This window comes from Lithobates pipiens, unplaced genomic scaffold (genome assembly GCF_037356315.1).
Source record: "Lithobates pipiens isolate NorthernLeopardFrog02 unplaced genomic scaffold, aLitPip1_a1.2 Scaffold_22, whole genome shotgun sequence".
NCBI classification, from domain to species: Eukaryota; Metazoa; Chordata; class Amphibia; order Anura; family Ranidae; genus Lithobates; species Lithobates pipiens.
The window spans coordinates 326,720,603-326,743,774 of record NW_027507784.1 but is presented as its reverse complement, the minus strand read 5'-3'; the positions used below and the strand labels follow the sequence as shown (position 1 = coordinate 326,743,774).

The following is a 23,172-nucleotide window of genomic DNA, read 5'->3' as shown; positions in this document are numbered from 1 at the left end:
GATCTGTAGACATCCTGTGTAACATTATAAGCTACAGTATCTCACAAAAGTGAGTACACCCCTCACATTTTTGTAAATATTTTATTTTATCTTTTCATGTGACAACACTGAAGAAATGATACTTTGCTACAATGTAAAGTAGTGAATGTACAGCTTGTATAAAAGTGTAAATTTGCTGTCCCCTCAAAATAACTCAACACACAGCCATTAATGTCTAAACCTCTGGCAACAAAAGTAAGTATAACCCCTAAATGAAAATGTCCAAATTGGGACCTATTAGCCATTTTCCAATCAGCCATGTGACTCGTTGGTGTTACAAGATCTCAGGTGTGAATTGGGAGCAGGTGTGTTAAATTTGGTGTTATCGCTCTCACTCTCTCATACTGGTCACTGGAAGTTCAACATGGCACATCATGGCAAAGAACTCTCTGAGGATTTGAAAAAAGAATTGTTGCTCTACATAAAGATGGCCTAGGCTATAAGAAGATTCCCAAGACCCTGAAACTGAGCTGCAGCACGGTGGTCAAGACCATACAGTGGTTTAACAGGACAGGTTCCACTAAGAACAGGCCTTGCCATGGTCACCCAAAGAAGTTGAGTGTATTTGCTCAGTGTCATATCCAGAGGTTGTCTTTGGGAAATAGACTTATGAGTGCTGCCAGCATTGACGCAGAGGTTGAAGGTGTGTGTGTGTGGGGGGGAGGGGGGGGGTCAGCCTGTCAGTGCTCAGACCATACGCCGGACACTGCATCAAATTGGTCTGAATGGCTTTCATCCAAGAAGGAAGCCTCTTCTAAAGATGATGCACAAGAAAGCCTGCAAATAGTTTGCTGAAGACAAGCAGACTAAGGACATGGATTACTGGAACCATGTCCTGTGGTCTGATGAGACCAAGATAAACTTTTTTGGTTCAGATGGTGTCAAGTGTTTGTGGCAGAAACCAGGTGAGGAGTACAAAGACAAGTGTGTCTTGCCTACAGACAAGCATGGTGGTGGAAATGTCATGGTCTGGGGCTGCATGAGTACTGCCGCCACTGAGGAGCTACAGTTCATTGGGAGAACCATGAATGCAAACATGTACTGTGACATACTGAAGCAGAGCATGATCCCCTCCCTTCAGAGACTGGGCTGCAGGGCAGTATTCCAACATGATAACAACCCCCAAACACACCTCAAAGATGACCACTGTCTTACTAAAGAAGCTGAGGGTAAAGGTGATGGACTGGCCAAGCATGTCTCCAGACTTAAACCCTATTGAGTATCTGTGGGGCATCCTCAAATGGAAGGTATAGGAGCGCAAGGTCTGTAACATCCACCAGCTCCGTGATGTGGTCATGGAGGAGTGGAAGAGGACTCCAGTGTTAACTTGTGAAGCTCTGGTGACCTCCATTGCCAAGAGGGTTAAGCCAGTGCTGGAAAATAATGGTGGCTACACAATATATACACAATTTGGGCCCAATTTGGACATTTTCACTTAGGGGTGTACTCACTTAAGTTGCCAGTGGTTTAGACTTTAATGAGCTATTTTGAGGGGACAGCAAATTTACACTGTTATACAAGCTGTACGCTCACTTGTAGCAAAGTGTAATTTCTTCAGTGTTGTCACATGAAAAAATATAATAAAATATTTACAAAAATGTGAGGGGTGTACTCACTTTTGTGAGATACTGTATATACAGTAAGCATACAGTAAACCTGGGTGTGTGTAGACAGGACGTTGAAGCAACTAATTTACTGATATTATCTTGACAGAAAGCTGACAAGCGGGCACTGGAAACCAAAGTGGGCCATTCTCAGCTGGAGGCTGCTATCGGTGGGGTCAATGCAGTGCTGGAGGATCTGATCAAGAAACTGGCCATACAGGAGTCTGAGTGGCAGAATATGCTACAGAAACTGCTTGCTGGGCTGGAGGCCAAGGTAACATGTCTGTCACATATAGCATGGACACCCATCAAAGACACATAGCAGTGCATCAGAGATATAATATGGCATATTGATTATTAATTGATAATTACTTCCAAAGTTGATATGGGACAGGTACACCATGATACCCAATTTCACCCTTCTGTTTACCAGGATACTGTATGGCAGGGCAGTGGGGTCATCAACTTTCTAAACCACATTTATTACTTATCTTATTTACATATAGTTGATCGGGTCCTTGAGCAATCAATTGCATTGAAATTGTTTATTAGCTGTGCTTTGGCCCACGCACCTCCATCTCCCAGACCTTAGTTTTTATTCATCATTGTGATGGGTGGCTTTAAAAACTAATAGTGATGGGTGGTGGTAAGTGGATGAAAGCACCAACCTTCTATCTGAAGCCATCCAGCAGGACACGGACCATCCATAGCAATGTATGGGGGTGCAGTGTGTGTGTGCGCTAGGCACAGGATCTGGATGGTTTTCTTGAAAATGCTATACAAGAACTCAGGAGGTGGGATGAAGGTACACATTTTAGTGTGTGGGCTACACTAAGGGGGCAGTGGGTATATTTAAAGGACAACTTCACTAAAAGTTAACATTTGATGCTAAAACCCGGGCTTAGAAAATATTTTCTAAAGAGGCATGTATATTCCTCCTTGAATCTTGGTGGGCTTTGTGTATTTCTTCCAGATCTGTGCAGTATTCCAGTGTGAAACATCTTCTGTACGTTCCCTCTGTACAGGAGTACCCTGTGATAAACCCTGATCAGCGCTGTTCTCCATTTGATCTTGTATCCACTCTTTTGTAGTTTTCTGCAGATAGCCTTCAGTGGAATGATCTCCTGGGTCCCAACCACAGCACTGCTCTTTGTCCAGTCTAGGTATAGAACTGTCATGGAGAGGGGTCCCCAGAGAAAGAAATCAGGAAAACAGGAGCGTACCTGAGGTTGTGTAGAGGCTCAGGTTTCACAGAGACTGAAGTCACAGGATGCTCTGGGGTCACTGCATGACAGAGGGGACAATAGGATCACTGGAGACACACAGGAGTCACTAGAGGGTCACTAGAGCCCTGGTGTCAGGGGAGTACACAGACATGTACAAGGGTCACAGAGTCTTTGGAGGTAAAGGAGCACTGTGGCCACTGGAGACACCAAGTCTTTGGAGGCACAGGAGAGCAGGCGTCACTGATGGCACTGGGGTCATAAAGACTCTGGAGGCACAGGAATGTTGGGGCCACTGGAGATATTGGGATCAAAGGGGGGAAAACAGAGTCACTGGAGATACAGGAGTGCAGGGGTCACTGGGTCACAGGAGTGTGGACCCAGAATGCAGGGGTCACTGGAGACATTGGGTTCAAATGAGTGTGGACCTGGTGTGCAGTGGTCCCTGGAGACACTGGGGTCACAGGAGTGTGCACCCCAGGTACAGGGGCCACTGGAAACATTGGGGTCACGGGAGTGCGGACTCAGAATGCAGAGGTCACTGGAGACACTGGGGTCACAGGAGTGTGGATCCAGAATGCAGGGCTCACAGGAGTGTGGACCCAGAATGCAGGGGTCACTGGAGACACTGGCTTCAAATGAATGCGAACCTGGAGTGCAAGGGCCACTGGAGACACTTCGGCCACAGGAGTGTGGACCCGGAGTGCAGGGGTCACAGGAGTGTGGACCTGGAGTGCAGGGATCACTGGAGACACTGGGGTCACAGGAGTGTGGACCTGGAGTGCAGGGGAGCACTGGAGACACTGGGCTCACAGGATTGTGGACCTGGAGTGCAGGGATCACAGGAGACACAGGGGTCACAGGAGTGTGGACCTGGAGCACGGGGGTCGCTGGAGACACTGGGGTCACAGGAGTGTGGACCTGGAGTGCAGGGGTCACTGGAGACACTGGGGTCACAGGAGTGTGGACCTGGAGTGCAGGGGTCACTGGAGACACTGGGCTCACAGGATTGTGGACCTGGAGTGCAGGGATCACAGGAGACACAGGGGTCGCAGGAGTGTGGACCTGGAGCACGGGGGTCGCTGGAGACACTGGGGTCACAGGAGTGTGGACCCGGAGTGCAGGGGTCACTGGAGACATTGGTGTCACAGGAGCGCAGACCCAGAGCACGGGGGTCACAGGAGTGCGGAGCCGCAACACAGGGGTCACTAGAGACACAGGTGTTATAGAAGTGCGGACCCATAGCCCAGGGATCGCTGGGGTCACAGGAGTTCGAAGTCGGGGTGCAGAGGTCGCTGGAGTCACAGGAGTGTGGACCCAGAGCACAGAGGTCACTGGGGTCACAGAAGTGCGGAGTCGGGGTGCAGAGGTCACTGGAGACACTGGGGTCACACAACGGAGGTACAGTAGTGCCTTATATATGATATCCTTCTAATTTTGGATCCCTTTCTTGTCCTCTGACCTCTGCTGTTTGTGGGTTTCCCAGCAGTAATACAGTGACCTTTTGTTCCCATCTCACCTCTTCCATTGTGTTATAATGTGACACAAACATGTCACATTATAACACAATGGAGGAGGTGAGATAAGAACAAAAGATCCCTGTATCATGTTTATTTCCTGAGTTTGCAGAGATCTGTGTATATCTGTGTATATCGCCCTTTGTTCATAGAACTGAGCAATACAAATCACTAAGAGACAAGTTAGTATTATACTTCCACCCGGGAGAGATGGAACGTGGATCCGCATGATTAAATCACAACAATACCTGACAGCTATTGCTATGACAGCATCAGATGTCTAGGGACAATACATAGACTTTATGGAACTTTTGCACTTCCATAGAGTTCAGTGTGTAATGTGTTCATAATTAGACCCCTAGGGGTGCATTTATTAAACAAATCCTTGTGATCCTTTCAGTAGATTGTGAGTTACACTATCCTGAACAGTCGGGGGTCTGTTATAAACCAAAAAAATGCAGAGCTATTTATTCTGTGAAACTGCATGTACATTCTGTGCAAATGATGGCAAAAACAAACTTTATTTGGCTATTTTATTCCAGTTATTCATGTAGAATAAAGTTGGGCTGAACAACCCCCCCCCAGTTCGGTTCGCGTCAGAACTCTCAAACATCGGAAAAGTTCAGACCTGAACCCCATTGAAGTCTATGGGACCCGAATTTGAAAAATCAAAAGTGCCCATTTTGAAGGCTCATATGCAAGTTATTGGCCATAAAAAGGGGTATGGGGGTCCGGAGGTCCGGGTACTCCCCTGGGGGGCATGCATCAATGCAATAGTTTTTCTTTTAAACAATTGTTTTTTCAGGAGCAGGGATTTTAATGATGTGTAAAAGTGAAACAGTAAAAATTAAAAATTCCTTTAACCACTTAAAGACAGCCCAGGGCATATATACTGCAGCAAGGCAGCTCTATAGCGCGAAACAACGTAACTGTACGTCATTTCATGCAATAAATACCGTGGGCGCACGCGCTGCACAGAGGGGGAGAAAATCAGCGGGTTCTGCCGGACCCAATGTCCGCCGGCCACCCGCGATTGCTCCACAGAGAGGCAGAAAGGGTTCTGACAGGGAAGTACATTGAGATCTTCTGTTCCTAGTAATCAGTAAACACAGATCTCTGTGTTCTTCCTGTCAGTCCCCCCCCCCCCCCGATGTTAACCCCTTCCCTGCCAGTGTCAGATTGTCAGCCGCAATGTCGCTAAAAATCGCTGATTGCTGCCATTACCAGTAAAAACAATAAAAAAAATAAAAGTCCATAAAGCTATCCCATAGTTTGTAGACACTATAACTTTTGCGCAAACCAATTAATTAATATACGCTTAGTGGGATTTTTAGTAGAATGCATATTGGCTTAAATTGATGAAAAAAAAATATATTTTTTGGAAAATTGTCATTGGGGAAAAAAGGTCATCAATTTTATTTGGGTACAGCGTAGATACGTGCAAAAACATAAAACAGGAAAACATCTGAAAGAGCAGCTGCTCAAACAGGAGTATCATGTGCAAAAGGCCTTAATGTGCCAGCAATACAAAAATGTTTAAAAAAACAGCGTGGGCCCCCATCCATACCAGGCCCTTATCCGAGTATGCAGCCCGGCAGGTCAGGAAAGGGGAGGGACAAGCAAGCGCCCCCCCTCCTGAACCATACAGGGCCACATTCACCCCATAGCACCTTGTCCCCATGTTGATGGGGACAAGGGCCTCTTCCCGACAACCCTGGGCTGTGGATGTGGGGCAGGGGGCTTATCAGACTCTAGAAGCCAACTTTTACAAGGGGGCCCCCAGATCCCGCCCCCCATCCAAATGAGTATTGTACCCCTACTGATTCACCAAAGTGTCAAAAAGAAATAAAAAACAATTCCTTTATTTAAAAAAAACAATGTCCTCTGATGTAGATCCATTGTCAATCACGACACCCGCCGCCACCGCCAAACCCGAAAAAAAGAAGAAGAAAAAGCTCCGCTCATGTCGAAGGCTTCCGCCATCTCCCTGCTCTGAATCAGAATCTGAAAATCCCCTTTTGAAAAAGGGGGCCCCCTGATCCCGGCCCCCTCCCTATGTGAATGAGTATGGGGTACATTGTACCCCTGCCCATTTGCCCAAAAAAGTGTGGAAAATAAATAAAATCAGGAGAAATTTTTTGACAATTCCTTTATATAAAAAAAAACAATGTCCCCTGTAATCGTCAATCACGCCGGACCCGAAAAGAGAAAAAAACGATCCACCCGCAACGAAGGCTAACTGCCAAATGCCTGTTCCGCTGTTTGACAGTTCTTAAATAGGCAAGGGACGTGGCCACTTGGCGACGTCACCTAGGGACGTCACCGACCAGTGCATGTTGCGTCAAAAAGGGTCACGTGTGACTATTGGCACAATGGGGCACGTTGGCACCCTATTCATTTTAAATAGGATGCTTTAAATCAGAAATAAAGGGGTTAATACCCACCTGTCCAATGGTCGCTTGCAACTGTGCCAGTCTTTGGCCGGCTTCATTGGCCAGCGCGGGATGACGTCACTCCTGCACAAGTTTACAGCACTGGAGAAGACAGCGAGCAGGTAAGAAGGGGCATTTTAGGGGCATTTTATTGCAGAAGAGCCACGCTGCCTGGCTGCTCGCTGTTTGTTACAGCGGAACTTAAATTCAGTTTTCATGCAACACACATTAGCGTGACATAACGCACATTAACGCAATGCAGAGAAGTATAGAGGTCCTAAATGTCCTTTAATGGGCCCAGAGCAATACTAAAACCTTATTTTTTTAATCTTCCAATCCTTGTCTAGAGTTCTCCTTCATTCAGGACATGTAGGAACAATTAAAAAAAAGAAGAAGTGAAGACAGAAGCGTTGGGTGTGGTTCCAGACGCCAAGTGACTGCACAATACATAGTTGGAGTTTGCTGTTTCAGTTTTGGAGAAAGCTGGCCATAAAACAAGCAGCTTGCAGCCAGTGACAACATTCCATGCATAAAAATCATCCGGGCATTTTTAATTCATTAGTATCCTCTGCAGTAATCCACCAGCTGAAGCTCCATCCATATTTCATAACTCCATCAAGTTTTGGATAGAGAAGAGTTAAAGGTGAACTCCAGGCACAAAATCTTTTATTTCAATATATTCCTAAATAGCCACGAAGGGTATAAATCCACAAAATGCCTTTGCAAACCCAGATATTACTTTGTAACTGTGACAGTGATGTCATCACTGGGCTGTACATAGCCGATGCAGAGCTGTGGGAGGGGCCCAGAAGTTCCACCCACTACAGAAAACTACGGGAGGGGGGCGGAGACAAGACTCAGTCACCCTGTACAAGGAGAGAGAGCAACAGTGATCGGTCTTTATTACAGGAAGTCTCACTCTGGATTACTGCACAGGTCTGGAAGAAATAAGCAAAGCACACTGAGGTTCAGGAAGAATACACATGATGAATGGATTTATAAGATATTAATTCAGCTTTAACCACTTTGCTACCGGGCCATAGCCAAAAAACAGCTACAGGGTGGGCGCATTGGGCTCGCTCTGTGATCGCAGTAAAGGGCCAATCACTTCGACCCTTTACCATGTGATCAGCTGTGTCCAATCACAGCTGATCACATATAAGCAGACTTGCCAGTTATTGGCAGTCTTTTCCTGACACGTTGTGTCTGTGTGATTGCAATAAGCAGCAAACCTGTCAGTAGATTGTTTACACTGATAATCAGGGCACTGATCATCAGTGCAGCCCCATCAGTGCTAATCAGTGCCGATCAGTGCCACCCCATCAGTGCAGCTTATCAGTGCCACCTTATCAGCGCTGCCTCATCAGTGCCCATCAGTCCTGCCTAATTGGTGCAGCCTCATTAGTACACATCAGTGCAGCCTCATCGGTGCTAATCAGTGTCGCCTATTAATGCCTATCCGTGCCACCCCATCAGTGCAGCTTATCAGTGGCGCTTCATCAGTGCAGATTATCAGTGCCGCCTCATCAGTGCCCATCAATGCACATCAGTACCGCCTAATCAGTGAAGCCTCATTAGTGCACATCAGTGCAGCCCCATCAGTGCTAATCAGCGCCCATCAGTGCCACCTATCAGTGCCCATCCATGCCACCCCATCAGTGCAGCTTATCAATGGCACTTCATCAGTGCAGCCTCATCATTGCCCATCAGTGCAGCTTATCAGTGCAGCCTCATCAGTGCCCATCAGTACCGCCTAATCAGTGCAGCCTCATTAGTGGACATAAGTACTGCCTCATCAGTGCCCATGAGGGCACATCAGTGCAGCTTCATCAGTGCACGTGAGTGCAACCTCATCATTGCCCATGAGTGCAGCCTCATCAGTGCACATCATTGAAGAAGAAAAATGACTTACTTGCAAAATTTTATAACAGAAACTAAGAAAAAAAAATTCAACATTTTCGGTCTTTTTTTGTGTGTGTTTAGCAAAATATTATCAGTGGTGATTTAATTCCTACCAAAAGACAGCTCTACCTGTCTCAAAAAAAATTATACAAATTTCATATGTGTACAGTGTTGCATTGCCATGCAATTGTCATTCAAAATGTAAGCGCACTGAAAGCTGAAAATTGTCCCGGGCAGGAAGGGGGTAAAAGTGCCCGGTGTTGAAGTGTTTAAAGATTAATGCCAACTTATTTTGAATAGGATGTATTATTAAAATGATTGTCAAGTATTCAGCTTTGTCTGTGACCCACTGGGGAGATTTTCCCCTCACTTCCTGATAAGTTTTCACCAGGACAGGAAGGCACAATAAAAAAAGTGTCGAAAATTTAAGTAGAACTTAAGGCAAAACTTTTTTTTATTTTGGACAGAGTAAGGAAGGATTATAACCCCTGTCAGTTTTTTTTTTTTTTCACTAAATCTGCCCTCTGTGCCCCATTGGGCAGATATCCCTTTAGTTCCTGTCCCATATACAAAACAGAAAGCGAGAGAAAATCCCTCCAAACTAAGGAAATTCTTGGAACCAGTGTCCCCATTGGAAAATTTCTACTCTATTCCGGTTCTGGTGACACCCCAAAATTTGGGATTTTCTTTCATTTTCATTTTTGGTGATGATGGTAAACAGGAGGAAGAGTTCGTATGAAATGCTAGACTTTCTGCATCCCTTATGACTCTGAAATGCTTCTCTGCCTTCAGCTGAGCCGGTCAGATTTGGACTCCATACACAAAGACCTGGAAGAGCTGTGGAGGTTCCTCAAGAAGCATCTCAACACTGGGCAAGCCTTCGACCCGGATGGAGCCGCTGGATCTAAGAAGTGAGTGAACATAGAAGAACAGGGGAAAAGCAGGAAAGTGTAAAAATAGATCAGTTAGAACAGGAAGGGGTCATCCCCAAACTTTTAACACAAATTTGGAAGCATAAAATTGTCCAAAACTTCTTGGTATGCTGACGCCTTAAGAGTTCCCTTCACTGGAACTAAGGGACCAAGCCCAACCCCTGAAAAACAACCCCACACCATAATCTCCCCTCCACCAAATGATTTGGACCAGTGCACAAAGCAAGGTCCATAGAAACATGGATGAGCGAGTTTGGGGTGGAGGAACTTGTCTGGCCTGCACAAAGTCCTGACCTCAACCCGATAGAACACCTTTGGGATGAATTCGAGTGGAGACTGTGAGCCAGGACTTTTTGTCCAACATCAGTGCCTGACCTCACAAATGCACTTCTGGAAGAATGATTAAACATTCCCATAGACACATTGCTAAATCTTGTGGACGGCCTTCCCAGAAGAGGTAAAGCTGTTATAGCTGCAAAGGGTGGGCCAACTCAATATTGAACCCTATGGACTAAGATTGGGGATACCATTAAAGTTCATGTGTGTGTAAAGGCAGGCGTCCCAATACTTTTGGTAATATAGTGTTCTATATTTATATTGTATAGGGCAGTGATGGCGAACCTTGGCACCCCAGATGTTTTGGAACTACGTTTCCCATGATGCTCCACTACACTGCAGAGTGCATGAGCATCATGGGAAATGTAGTTCCAAAACATCTGGGGTGCCAAGGTTCGCCATCACTGGTATAGGGCAAGGGGCTCCCAATACTTTTGGTAATATAGTGTTTGCGTGTGTGTGTATTATATATATTATAACACATTAATACACTATACAATATAACTTTAATTTAACTTTATAATATAATATATAATTAATAATTATAATTTAATTAAATTATAATTTACAATTTAATATCATTTATAATATAACTTTAATATAACTGTATTTAACTTTATATATATATATATATATATATATATATATATATATATATATATATATTATAAAGCATTAATACACTATACAATATATATACAATATAACTTTAATCTATACTATAGGACACAGATGGCAAAAAAACAAAAACTGGCACCAAAAGGAAAAACAGGTTTTGCGTTCAGCTAATTTGATTGGGGGGGGGTTAAACCATCTGCCAGGTTTGTATTGCGGTCTTCCTGTCTTGGTGACACCTGCATCTTTATATTTGTTATTCTGGTGTCACCGGAACAGGAAGTGAGGGGAAATGACCTGAATGTGGAAATGGGGACAATATCAGCTTGACAGAGGTTCTGAGGTTCTGAGTAAATTCTCGTTTCCTGGCCCCTACACCGATCGTCTGATTTCGGTATTTGGGTCCCAGGTCCAGAACACCTCTGACTTTCTGTATATATGTTCCAGGTCAGCCCTGTAACTTCCCCAGGTATCAGATGCAGCCCAGACTTGTTCAGTCTTTATATTTAATTCCATAAGAAGGCCAAAAACAAAAGCGTTGGAGCGCCCTCCCCGCAGGGACACTAATCCCCAGTGATCCGCATCGTCACGGAGACGGGTTCAGTTGACCCAAGGGGAGGCGTGACAGGTACTCTTTGCATTTTGTTCCAGAGTGAAACTAAAGGCTTGTTTAATCTTGATCTCCGCAGGAAACTGTTCGAGAGAGTCAAGTGCATTTCTTGTGATCGGCCGGTCACCATGGCAACAGGGCCGTGAGTAAACAAACACATTGCTGCTAAGCTGCCCCCCTGCTAATTCTTCCCGTGTTGTCACCTCTGTCTAATGTAAGTGTGTCACCTCCTGTTTTTCCCTTTTTCTGCCCTGATATCACCATCATCCTATCTTGGAATATTGATGATTTTTAGGGTCTCTGCCATTTGTTTTTAAATTTTTCAGGCACCTTGTCACAGTTCGCTCAGCCACTCTGATCCCCCGGAACCGTCAAGGAGAATTCGGCAAGGAGCATAACGGCGGGTGAGAGAAGGATGGCCTTCCTTTTTTAGCGCATAATCTGTCAGTGGAACTCATTACCACAAGCTCCCTTTAAAGGGTTAGGTCATCTTTAGAAAAAAAAAAAAAACTCCCTATGCAGGTAAGGGGTTTCTGTAAACCGTGCGGCTCTGACTAAACTTGAATAATGCTCTAGCTATAGGTGTAGGCCTTTTAAGTACCTCAGGAAGCCTGACTGGAATACTCCCAGGATGTTGCTAAGTGAGGCCTAGTCATTACTGCTCACCTCCACTATCACAGGAGTGAGCTTTTTTTCTGATTCAAACCCCCTCACATGCTTTTTTTATCTCCCCTGATGCAGTAGCTCTGAGCTTAGTGATTGAAAGCTCAATCCTGCGATGGCGGAGGTGAGCCGTGACGACTAGGCCTCACTTAGCAACGCCCTAGCAACGTCCTGGGAGTCTTCCAGTAAGGCTTCATGAAATATGTTAATGGCCTACACCTATAGCAAGGGCATTATTCAATGGTAGCCAGATCTAACAGTTTGTTTCTATCTACAGACACCCCTTTCCTGCGCTTTTTTTTGTAAAAGGGAATTAACCCTTTAAGGCAGGAGTGCTCAACCTTTTGAAGAGCGAGGGCCAAATTTGGTAAGCAGTCAAAGGCCACGATGAAATTAAATGGTTCAGAATTTCACTTTTTTTTTGAATAGCATAATGAACATTTTCTTCCTGCCAGGGCCAGGACAAGGGGTGGGCAGAAAGGAAGGCTGCCCTGGGCACAGCATGTATTGTAGGGATCGGGGCGCCACAATTTCCTTCTACTATAAGGCTGACAGGAGTAGTGACAGTGGCATCACTATTTTTGTCAGCCCAGTGCTGGAAGTGGCAAGGAGAGGAGAAGAGGGATGGGAGGAGGTGCGGGCTGTGCTCTCTCTCCCCCTCCTTCTCATAAGCTTGCGCATAATGGAAAGGCGGGGCCCAATTTTGTATCTTGGCCCTGGGCACTGGATAATCTTGTCCCGGCACTGCCTCCCGCAGCCGCTGAATTCCAGCGGGAGGGAGATGAGAAGAGAGATGGGAGGAGGTGCAGGCTGTGCTCTCTCCTCCCTACTTCTCATAAGCTCACGCATAATGGAAAGGGGGGGCCCAATTTTGCATTTGGCCCTGGGCACTGGATAATCTTGTCCCAGCACTGCCTCCTGTAGCTGCTGAATTCCGGCGGGAGGGAGAGAAGAAGAAGCCAACTTAAACTGTCCTGAGCCCCCTATAAGGCAGCTTGCACACTTTCTGAAAGTGCTCCAAAACTCCCGCGTTCAGGAGTTTTGGTGCATTTTCAGAAGGCGTACCAAACCCACAGGATATAATAGAAGTCTATGGCTAAGTGCAGCTAATCGCAGGAAAGCCGCAGGAGAACTGTGCTGCACCCGCGGATCAGTGTGAAAGCAGCCTAATGGCTGCAATTGATGGGCACAGTGGCAGCAATTGATGGACACAGTGGCTGCATTTGATGGGCACAGTGGCTGCAATTGATGAACACATTGGCTGCAATTGATGAACACAGTGGCTGCAATTGATGGACACAATGGCTGCATTTGATGGCACAGTGGCTGCAATTTATGGCACAGTGGCTGCAATTTATGGCACAGTGGCTGTATTGGGCACAGTGGCTGCAATCGATGGCACAGTGGCTGCATTTGATGGGCACAGTAAGGCTGCAATTGATGGCTTTTTTTCAGGATTTTTCCATTTGTTTGCGCCCCCCCCCCCCTCCCCCCAAAAAAAAAATGTGAGAACCAGCTGCCACTGTTGGCTGGTTGTACACATGTCAATTAATAGAATGAGTTGCGTACAATCATCAGCCTGCTCATACAGGGTTTGATATTTGGCTGGTCCCTGCTGATCCGATTGAAATTCGATCCATGTATGACCGGCTTTATAGTGCAGCTTAGTAAATTGGTACAGACACTATGCTTTTAGTTGAATGGCTCAGCTCATGCACTTTAAAAGTAAAACATTGACTTATTACTGCAAGTGCACAAACCTACTTTACTCCCCCCATCCCAGCCTAGTAGCCTGGCGCCCCTCCACGGATGATTAAACAAGATCCAGTAAGGCACTCAGGATCCGTATGCTCTCCTTCACCGTGTATATTTGGCGTCAGAGTCTTATTACCTAGGCCTACTAGTTTTATGAACTTTTCACACTGGGTCTGATATATTCCCTTTCATGGGTGTAGAGAATCCACAGCCTCATCATTGACTACAGACACAGAGGGCTCTGTTTGTGCATAAATGAAAGATCTGACCTGCCGAAGATTTTTCCTTCACCCAGAATGCACTCCGGCTGTTTAGCTAACCATTGCTAGTTCCTTATTACTGCACATGAGGCATTACCACAGAATGCTGGGTCATCACAGCTACGTTCAATAACAGTGCAAGCAGCAAAATGCTAATTCTTTAAGGGTCAATCCACTGTAAACTCTTATTTTAGTTTTTGGTACACTGAAGCATTATCCTACCTAACCTTCTATCTTTTGGGGACTCTGTTGATAAAATATTTGCACCGGATGTGCCCATTATGAATTGTTTCCACCATCCCTGTACCCAAGGTTGCACCCATACTGTGCCCATTATGAGGGGCTCCCACCATGCCTGTGCTCAGTTTTCAGGTTTACACACCTTCTTTGGCCATTATGAGGGGTTCGCTCCATCCCTGCTCTATGTTTCCTGAGGCTGTACACCCGCTGTGCCCATTATAAGGGGCTCCCACCATCTCTATGCTTAGTTTCTAGGTATGTACACCTCCTGTGCCCATTATGAGGGGCCCTGACTATCTTTTTTAAGATATGTTTATTGATTTTTAAGACAAACTTACATGCACATAAAAAAAATGTTTTTAAATTTAAAAACTTTTGTTGTCCAATGCAGTGCACAGAAAAGGGCTATGCACTCAAACAAGCAATAAACAGTAAACAATAATAATCGATTAACATCACACACGTCTCTTGTGGTTAGTAAATATATAGTTATAAGGGACTATACAGGTAGCAGAGTTTCGAGTCAAGTAAATAGTAATTAAAATAAATAGGGTGGTTAGCACAACCAAAGAATAATATAGCTAGCATATTGACACTGGGGTGAGAGTCAGAGGGCTGGCTATCCATCTGATCCAAATGTTATGAAATGTTTTAGCTCTTTTCCGAGTCTCAAATGTGAGTTTATACAATGGTAAACAATCGTTGATTAATGTCAACCATGGGGATCTCGTTGAGGACTTTGATCCCTTCCATGATAATAAAATGGACTTCTTTGCATAAAAATATAAGATGCAGAGTCGTTTCTTAGCATGAGAGGGGATAGGCAGGTCCCCAAAAATGCCAAGGAGGCAGTTCTTGGGATTCATGATGTTTGTCAGACCTAACGTGGAGGAAATAAAGGAACCTACTGTCTATCTATCCAGAAGTCTTGAACCATGGGGCAGGTCCAGAAGCCGTGAAGGAAATCAGAAGTTTGGCCACATCCTTTCAGCGGAGAGGGACAACCCCATTTTATATAACTTGGCAGGAGTAAGGTGGGAGTGGTGAAAGATCTTAAGTTGTGTAATGTGGTCTCTAGAGGATGGGACTGAGGACTTATACGTGTCACTAAATTCAGACCAGTCAGCCTCCATGAGAGGAATGTCCAGGGAGGTCCACTTTGTCTGAGAAACCCGGAATCTAGGGTTACAGTCTGTGGTGGGAGCTGCATAATATGTGGAGATAGGTTTGGTAGGATCTGGGTGTCTTATCATTTTCTGCAGTGAAGGCACTCTAATAGGGTTATCCAGAGAACCAAATTGCACACGGATGGCATGTTGGAGTTGGTACTAGTAAAACAGGTAGGTGCATGGAAGGTGAAAGTCCCCACACAATTGGTAATTGGACTTTAAACCCTGTGCAGTGTATAAGTGGCATAGATATTTAATCCCCTTAGCCTTTGTACACACGGTCGGACATTCCAACGGAAAATGTCCGATCGGACCGCGTTGTCGGATAATCCGACCCTGTGTGGGCTCCATCGGACTGTTTCCGTCGGAATATCCGACCGACAAAGGTTTAGAGCTGGGCTATTAAATTTTCCGACAACATGATCCGATCGGACCTTTGTAGAGAATTCCGATCGGACAAAGTGCCACGCATGCTCAGATCAAATTCCTAGACCAAAGCTATTGGCTACTAGCCTGAGCGTAGTCCCGTTGTAACGAAATTACGTCATCACATTCTGAACGATCGGATTTTCCGACAACTTTGTCCAACCGTGTGTATGCAACACCAGTTTCGGATAAAATCTGACGGATTTTGTTGTCAGAATGTGCGACCGTGTGTACAAGGGCTTAGAATAATATCGCTGTGGATAAGGCAGGGAGTATAGTTCCTGCAAGTTAGGGTTGAACCACAAGGGGTTTATGTGGGAATTCGACCATGAGTCTTTGGAGATTTTCATAACAACCGATTGATATAAGGAGAGGGCGGTGCATAACATTGATATGCCCGGGCAAGCCAGGACATGACCCCTATATATAACATTGTGGAGGGTTACTAAGGAGGAGGCGATAGCACCCTTTTTTAGCAGTACAAGTGTTTGCAACATTCGGGTGTAACCAGTCATGGTTATGGACCAGTTGGGATGCCAGGTAGTATAGATAAATGTTAGGAAACGCTAAACCTGTCAGGTGTGTTGGGAGCCGTAACGTTTTGAGTGCCACCCTAGGTGGATGGGCATTCCATAAGAATGCCATGCATATCGTATCAATACGTTTAAAAATTGATTTGGGAATTTTGCAGGGGGAATTGGCCATAATGTGTAGTAGCTTGGGTAGATAGATCATTTTAAGGACATTGGCCCTTCCCATAAGGTCCAGGGATATAGATCCATCCATTGCTTAGTCTGTGTTTGCAATTGGGATAATAGGGGGCACAAATTGTTATTAATATATGAAGATAAAAGGAATTGAACTATAACACCCAAGTATCTAAAGGAAGGTACAATTTGTAGTCTGGAGTCTGAGTGAACCATAGGTATCGCAGCTTGATCCAAAGGGAAAAGATCTGATTTGTCCCAATTCACCCGGAAGCCAGAGTAGTCACCAAAGGTGTTAATTTCAGACAGAAGGGTTTTTAAAGAATTGTGAGTGTCGGCCCTCACTATCTCTGTGATCAGTTCCCAGGTCTGTCCACTTGCTGTGCCCATTACTAGGGCTTCCCACCCTGCTGTGCCCATTATGGGGGGTTCCCACCATCCCTGTGTTAGGTTCCCAGGTCTGCACACCTGCTTTGCCCATTATTGAGGGGTTCCTACCATAATCTGAGCTGAGTTTCTGAGTCTGTACACCTTCTGTGACCATTATGAGGGGTTCCCACCATCAATGCTATTGCTTTATTCATTTTTATCTCTGAAGAATATAGCAGGAGGACCTAGAACACACAAAGGTGGACAAGAGCACTCAAAATCCCCAGGAGGATATAGACAGTCTGAAATTATGGCTAGAAGCTCTTTTTTTTTTTGAAGATGCCAGGGATTGACTCAAAACGTCAGGCTACACCTATATCTAAATTATAATTTTTGAGTGGGCTAACCCTTTAAGTGCTATCACTCAGAGTAGCCAATAATAAGGAATCGCAGGAAAATACATATCCGTGGGGTGTGCTGTATATCATCTATATACAGAACACCTCCAGGTTGTTGCATTGCTTTTCATTTTACAGAAAATTTAACATTTTACACCTGCAGGCTGAAAAGGAAAGGCCATTTTTAATAACATTCAATGACAATATGACTTGTATCGCAGTTGTACATGCTATATCATTTTTTTCTTTATTTCTTATTTTTTTTCCCCCACGGAAGTTGAGTTACCCTTTAAATTTGTGTCTCTCTTGCTTTCAGTGACCCCCAACAGATAACAGACCCAGAATTCCAGTACGTAGAACCACCAAGGCCCCACACCTCCTGCTCCCTCCACAGAAAGACATCCCGCAGCCAGAACTTGTCCACTGTTTTCCCCTATGGCGACCCGGTACAGATCCAGTACAAAAATGTAAGGATGGTCACTGAACTGGGAGGCTCCCAGTGTTTCAGGAATTTCCCATTATGTTTCCTATTCTTTCTTTAACAAATGAAATGTCTCCTAGACTTACATATCATTAGGTAGGTCTAAAGGTCCCAGAGTGTGGTTACAAAAATTCATAATGGTCAATGACACATGTTATAACTTAGTGAATGTAGCACATATACTGTATGTGTTTCAGTTTGCTACAAATGTTGCTCAATGTGTGGCTATGGATAAGACTGAACTACACTATATTACCAAAAGTATCAGGACGCCTGCCTTTACATGCACATGAACTTTAATGGTATCCCAGTCTTAGTCCATAGGGTTCAATATTGAGTTGGCCCACCCTTTACAGCTATAACAGCTTCAATTCTTCTGAGAAGGCTGCCCACAAGGTTTAGGCATGTGTCTATGGGAATGTTTGAATGTTCGACCTATTGGCTGCCGAGGAGGAGGAGTATGCAGGGGAATCCGCCGCTTGGAAGAAGCGCAGACTGCGACCTAGATGAGGTAAGTGCGACCGGGGGGGGGGGGGGGGAGTAGTGTCAGGTGATCCAACCGGCCGTGGGTGGTGGCTGTAGGTGCATTGAATACCACTAGCCGCCACTGAAACTGGCTCCTTGGTTAGAAAGTTTGGAGCCCCTTGCACTATACAATATAAATTTAGAATACTATATTAGCAAAAGTATTGGGACACCTGCCTTTACACGCACATGAACTTTAATGGCATCCCAGTCTTAGTACGTAGGGTTCAATATTGAGTTGGCCCACCTTTTGCAGCTATAACAGCTTCAACTCTTCAGTTAAGGCTGTCCACAAGGTTTAGGAGGGTGTCTATGGGAATGTTTGACCATTCTTCCAGGAAGCGCATTTGTGAAGTCAGGCACTAATGTTGGGCGAGAAGGCCTGGCTCGCAGTCTCTGCTCTAATTCATCCCAAAGGTGTTCTGTCGGGTTGAGTTCAGGACTCTCAAGGCCAGCCAACTTCCTATGGTGTGGGATTGTTTTTCAGGGGTTGGGGTTGGCCTCTTAGTTCCAGTGAAGGGAACTCTTAGGTTGGGTTCACACCATCCCCGCATGCGGCTCCCAGCAGGGGTACGGTGATTCCCGGTTCGCCGTTTCAGGTCAGATTTTAGCCTGAATTTTGAAATTTGCACCAGAGCCGCAGCTGAGATATGTGAACCGGCTCCATAGAGAGCCGGTCAACACCTCCTGCTATTGGAGAGCCTGCATCCAGTTCACAATGGTGTGAACCCAGCCATAAAGCACTTTAAGCACTCCTTGCCCTCTTACATGCCACATTTGGCATGTCATTTTTTGGGGGGGAAGTGGGTGCTTAGTTTTTAGTGGGACTTCCTGTCCCACTTCCTGCTTCCACCTACAGGCCACCTTGGCGACTCCTCCTCTCCCCCTAGACAGCCCCCCCTCTCTGCAATCTCTTGGGACACGTGAGAGGTCTCAGAAGATTGCCTGTCCACTGGGAGAAGCCGAAAGCTGTCGGGTGCCCACAGTTTCAATGGAGGCGCAGAGGAAAGGAGGGGGAGAGGAGCGGGGCTCATGTGGCTGCATCGATTGACTGTGGAACAGGTAAGTGTCTGTTTATTAAAAGTCAGAAGCTATACTTATGTAGCTGCTGACTTTTAAACAAAAAAAACCTGGAAGTCCAATGCAAGTCGTCAGCATACCAAGATATTTTGGACAATTTCATGCTCCCAACTTTGTGGGAACAGTTTGGGGGGTGGCCCCTTCCTGTACCAACATGACTGTGCATCCGTGCACAAAGCAAAGTCCATCATAAAGACATGGATGAGATAGTTACTATAGTTATGATGACTGGCAGGTGGTAATGATGAAAACATAAAAGAGATGGAGGAAGCACAGATCTACAGAGTGCATGAAATATAACCAGGGAGATCCTTGTCCTGCAGGTCCTCAGATACAGCTTCCGCTCCAGCAAGGAGAACAAAGATCAGCACAGTCAATAAATCTCACTGCAAATCTGGTAAGACTAGCGCTCAGAGGCAGCAGTGCCTTAGATGATCTCATGCTGCAGATATACAGCTATGAGACTAAAGAAATAGGAGTGCCTAGGCACAAGAAGTGCACTGCTATCAGTCAGGAGGAGTTCAAGAAAAAGGGTACATTTTTCATTCTGTTAGGCACCTTTTCTACATGTTCCCTATAAAATAGAAAAATTTAGATTTTTTGTGTTCAGGTCCACTATATTTGTTTCTGTCTCACCACATGTCTCAAATATTTATCAGCTGATTACTTTAATGGTCTGTGCATTGGCCTGTGTACTCTTTTACTCTTGCAGAGTGCGTTTGACTTGATGGGAATTGATGGCGTCATGTACAAGGGCCGAATGGATGCAAATTTTACTAATAACATTCTAGAAAGGGAAGCAGCAGGTGAGTGTGAGCTTTGCAGCCCAGTCTTCATTTGTTTTACCCCTTGAATTCTGAGTGACTCCTTTACTCTATTTGGCAGTGAAAACGCCTCAGCCACCATATAGGACATCAATAGAGAGGGCCCGTTCTGCCGCCCCGCACTTAAGAAGTCACAGCGCCTCCAACTCACGTGAGTAGAGACAAGAATAACTCGTTTGCCATGCACAGGAATGGACTGATGATTGAGCTCAACAAAAAAGATGATATCGATATTTGGCCCAACCGTGAATGACCAGTCAAAGCCCCTGATTGTTGGAAGCAATCTACTAAGCACTATTTAAAATGACTATAAAATAACTTTTTTGATCAACTTACAAGCTTATTGCTGTGTCTGTAAAAACACACCCAGGAGGGTGCAAATCTTTAATGCATTACCACAACTATTTTTATTAAAAACCCATAAGCCAAAAACATACTCTCAAACACAAATAAAGGCAAGCATGATAAATCACAAAATCTGCAGATAAAGGTTGGTGGGCTTACGTATTTCGGGGGACATGCACCCTTCTTCAGAGCCTTAAAGAAGGGGGTATGTCCCCTGAAACACACAAGTCCACCAACCTGTATCTGCTTAGGCTAGGTGACATCGTCCCCCGGCTGGACCAGGACTTTGCGATTCCACCAAGCTTCTTGAATTGAAAACTTGAAAAATTGCCCCCATATTTAGACTCCCAGCACAACTATGAGGCCTCATGCACACTATATGTTTTTAATGCTGCTGTTAGGGGCATCTGGCATTTTTTTTTACTCTATTCGCCAGCCTATATGTCTATACACATGTTTAGAGGAGTTTTTGGGAGCCAGAAAAAAAAACACAACCATCGTGTCCAGGAGCAACGGCGTTTTGGCAGAAAAAAACACTTGGTGTGTGGAAACACACCTAAGTGCGCATTAGCGCTTGAGCATTCATTTATTTCAGTGCCCCGAATAAATTATTTTTATGGCCAATGAAATGAATTAATTCCCAAGGGCTTGACATGTCCAGACGCGTTACATGCGTACATGCACCAAGTATTTTTTTTCTGTCAAAATGCTGCAGCCAGGAGGAACGGCATCTAAGAGAGATGGCCGAGCGTCCAGTGTGCATAAGGCCTGAAATTTGAAGTTAGTACAATATCTAGCTGATTGCATTTTTTTTTTTTTTTTTTTTTTGTGACTTCAGTTGGGCATTATTAATCCCTGGCAGACAGGGTTAGAGAACACTTATTTGCTGAGGTTAATAATGTCACCTCTTTTTTTTGGACAGGGACACCATATCACTCCGCACGGACAACCCGCACCGCCATACAAGTGCCAACAACCCCGGACACCTCACCACCCACATTCCATATGCCATCTGCCACAGAGACCACTGACTTATTCCAGCACCCACTTACCAGTGATGGGCAGTGGGGTGACCCTTAAAGAAGGCTGGAGGACCAACAGATGTGCTGATTAACCCCAATGTGACTGGCACTGGGCGTTCTGTCACGTGGCTTTTAAATCTTTATTTTTTTAATTTGCTCTCCTATGTATATATATATTCAATAAATCCAAAGTTTATATCTTGATATCTTTTTAATCAGAGAATGTTACAGATGTTTTGTGTACAAGCCTCAAACTAAAACTGTTCACTTAGTTTAGGCTTAAACCAGAACTCCCATTTCCCTTCAGTCTTATTACATATTACATTCTTCTTTCCTGTACTGACATTGCTTATTCCGAGCTTCCCACAATGTGCATTAGAAGCTGCAGCAAGTCAGATAGAGCCGCCTCATCTTGTGGCTGGAGGACATCTAACATCATCTTGCCCCCCCCCCAACCCCCCCCCCGCCAACTGAACCATCCCTGGCCTGCCCCTTATATCAGTTCTCTGTCAGTCATGGAGGCGAGGCATGGACAGTGGCGGCTGGTACTCAAAATTTGGGGGGGGGGGGGCAAACAAACTGAAAAAAAACCCACATCAATTGCAACCTCACTGTACCATCAATCGCATCCACTGTGTCATCAAACGCAGCCACTGTGCCCATCAATTGCCGCTACTGTGCCATAAAACGCAGCCACTGTGCCAACAAAAGCAGCCACTGTGCCCATCAATTGCTGCCACTGTACTATCAAACGCAGCCACTGTGCCATCAAATGCAGCCACTGTGCTCATCAATTGCCACCACTGTGCCATCAAAAGCAGCCACTGTGCCATATCAAATGCTCCCACTGTGCCATCAAATGCTGCCACTGTTCCCCATCAAATACAGCTACTGTGCCCATCTTATGCAGCCACTGTGCCCCATCAAATGCCACTGTGCAGCATCGAATGCAGCCACTGTGCCCATCATATGCAGCCACTGTGACATCATATGCAGCCACTGTACCCATCAAATGCATCCTCACTGTGCCCATGAAATGCAGCCTCACTGTGCCCATCAAATTCAGCCTCACTGTGCCCATCAAATGCAGCTTCACTGTGCCCATCAAATGCAGCTTCACTGTGCGCCATCAAATGCAGCCTCACTGTGCCCCATCAAATGCTCCTACTGTGCCCCATCAAACGCAGCCACTGTGCCATATCAAATGCTGCCAGTGTGCCCCCTGCCCGCCATCTGTACTTACCCTGTCTCGTGGGGATGGAAGAGCTCCTCGATGTCTTCTCTAGTCCTCTCTTCCCATCCTCTGCTATGATTGGGCGCCTGATAGGCAACCAATCAAACGCCTGTTGTTTCAACCAATCAGGTGACGGGTAACAGATCCAAGCACCTGATTGGTGGAGAGCTGGTTTAGTGTTAGGAAAGCGAATATTCATTCGCTTTTCTGACACAGCTGAGTGACCTGCGAGCGCCCAGCATGGCCTATGGCTCTAATCAGGTGCTTAAAGCGGAGGTCCACCCTAAAATGGACCTCCGCTCATCGGAATCCCCCCCCCCTCCGGCGCCACAATCGGCACCTTTCAGGGGGGAGGGGGGTGCAGTTACCTGGATAATCCAGGTAACTGCACCCACTTCCGGGCTAGCTCTCTGCGGAACGGGGCGTACGTTACGCCCCCGTTCCGCAAGCGCCCGCCCCCTTCA

General features: G+C 45.6%; 1 protein-coding gene across 1 annotated transcript in view; it reads left to right on the top strand.

Moving 5' to 3' along the window:
* The window catches only part of CUNH16orf96 (chromosome unknown C16orf96 homolog), a 48,138-nt gene extending 26,460 nt beyond the window's left edge, over window positions 1-21,678 (top strand). Inside the window, exons 10-17 of the mRNA XM_077449588.1 lie at window positions 1,753-1,917; window positions 9,510-9,628; window positions 11,290-11,352; window positions 11,537-11,614; window positions 17,514-17,664; window positions 19,996-20,089; window positions 20,169-20,258; window positions 21,375-21,678. Coding sequence (XP_077305714.1) covers window positions 1,753-1,917; window positions 9,510-9,628; window positions 11,290-11,352; window positions 11,537-11,614; window positions 17,514-17,664; window positions 19,996-20,089; window positions 20,169-20,258; window positions 21,375-21,532 — 918 coding nt within the window. The 3' untranslated portion in view covers window positions 21,533-21,678. The remainder of the gene's footprint in view (window positions 1-1,752; window positions 1,918-9,509; window positions 9,629-11,289; window positions 11,353-11,536; window positions 11,615-17,513; window positions 17,665-19,995; window positions 20,090-20,168; window positions 20,259-21,374) is intronic.
* Window positions 21,679-23,172: the final 1,494 nt, after the last annotated feature.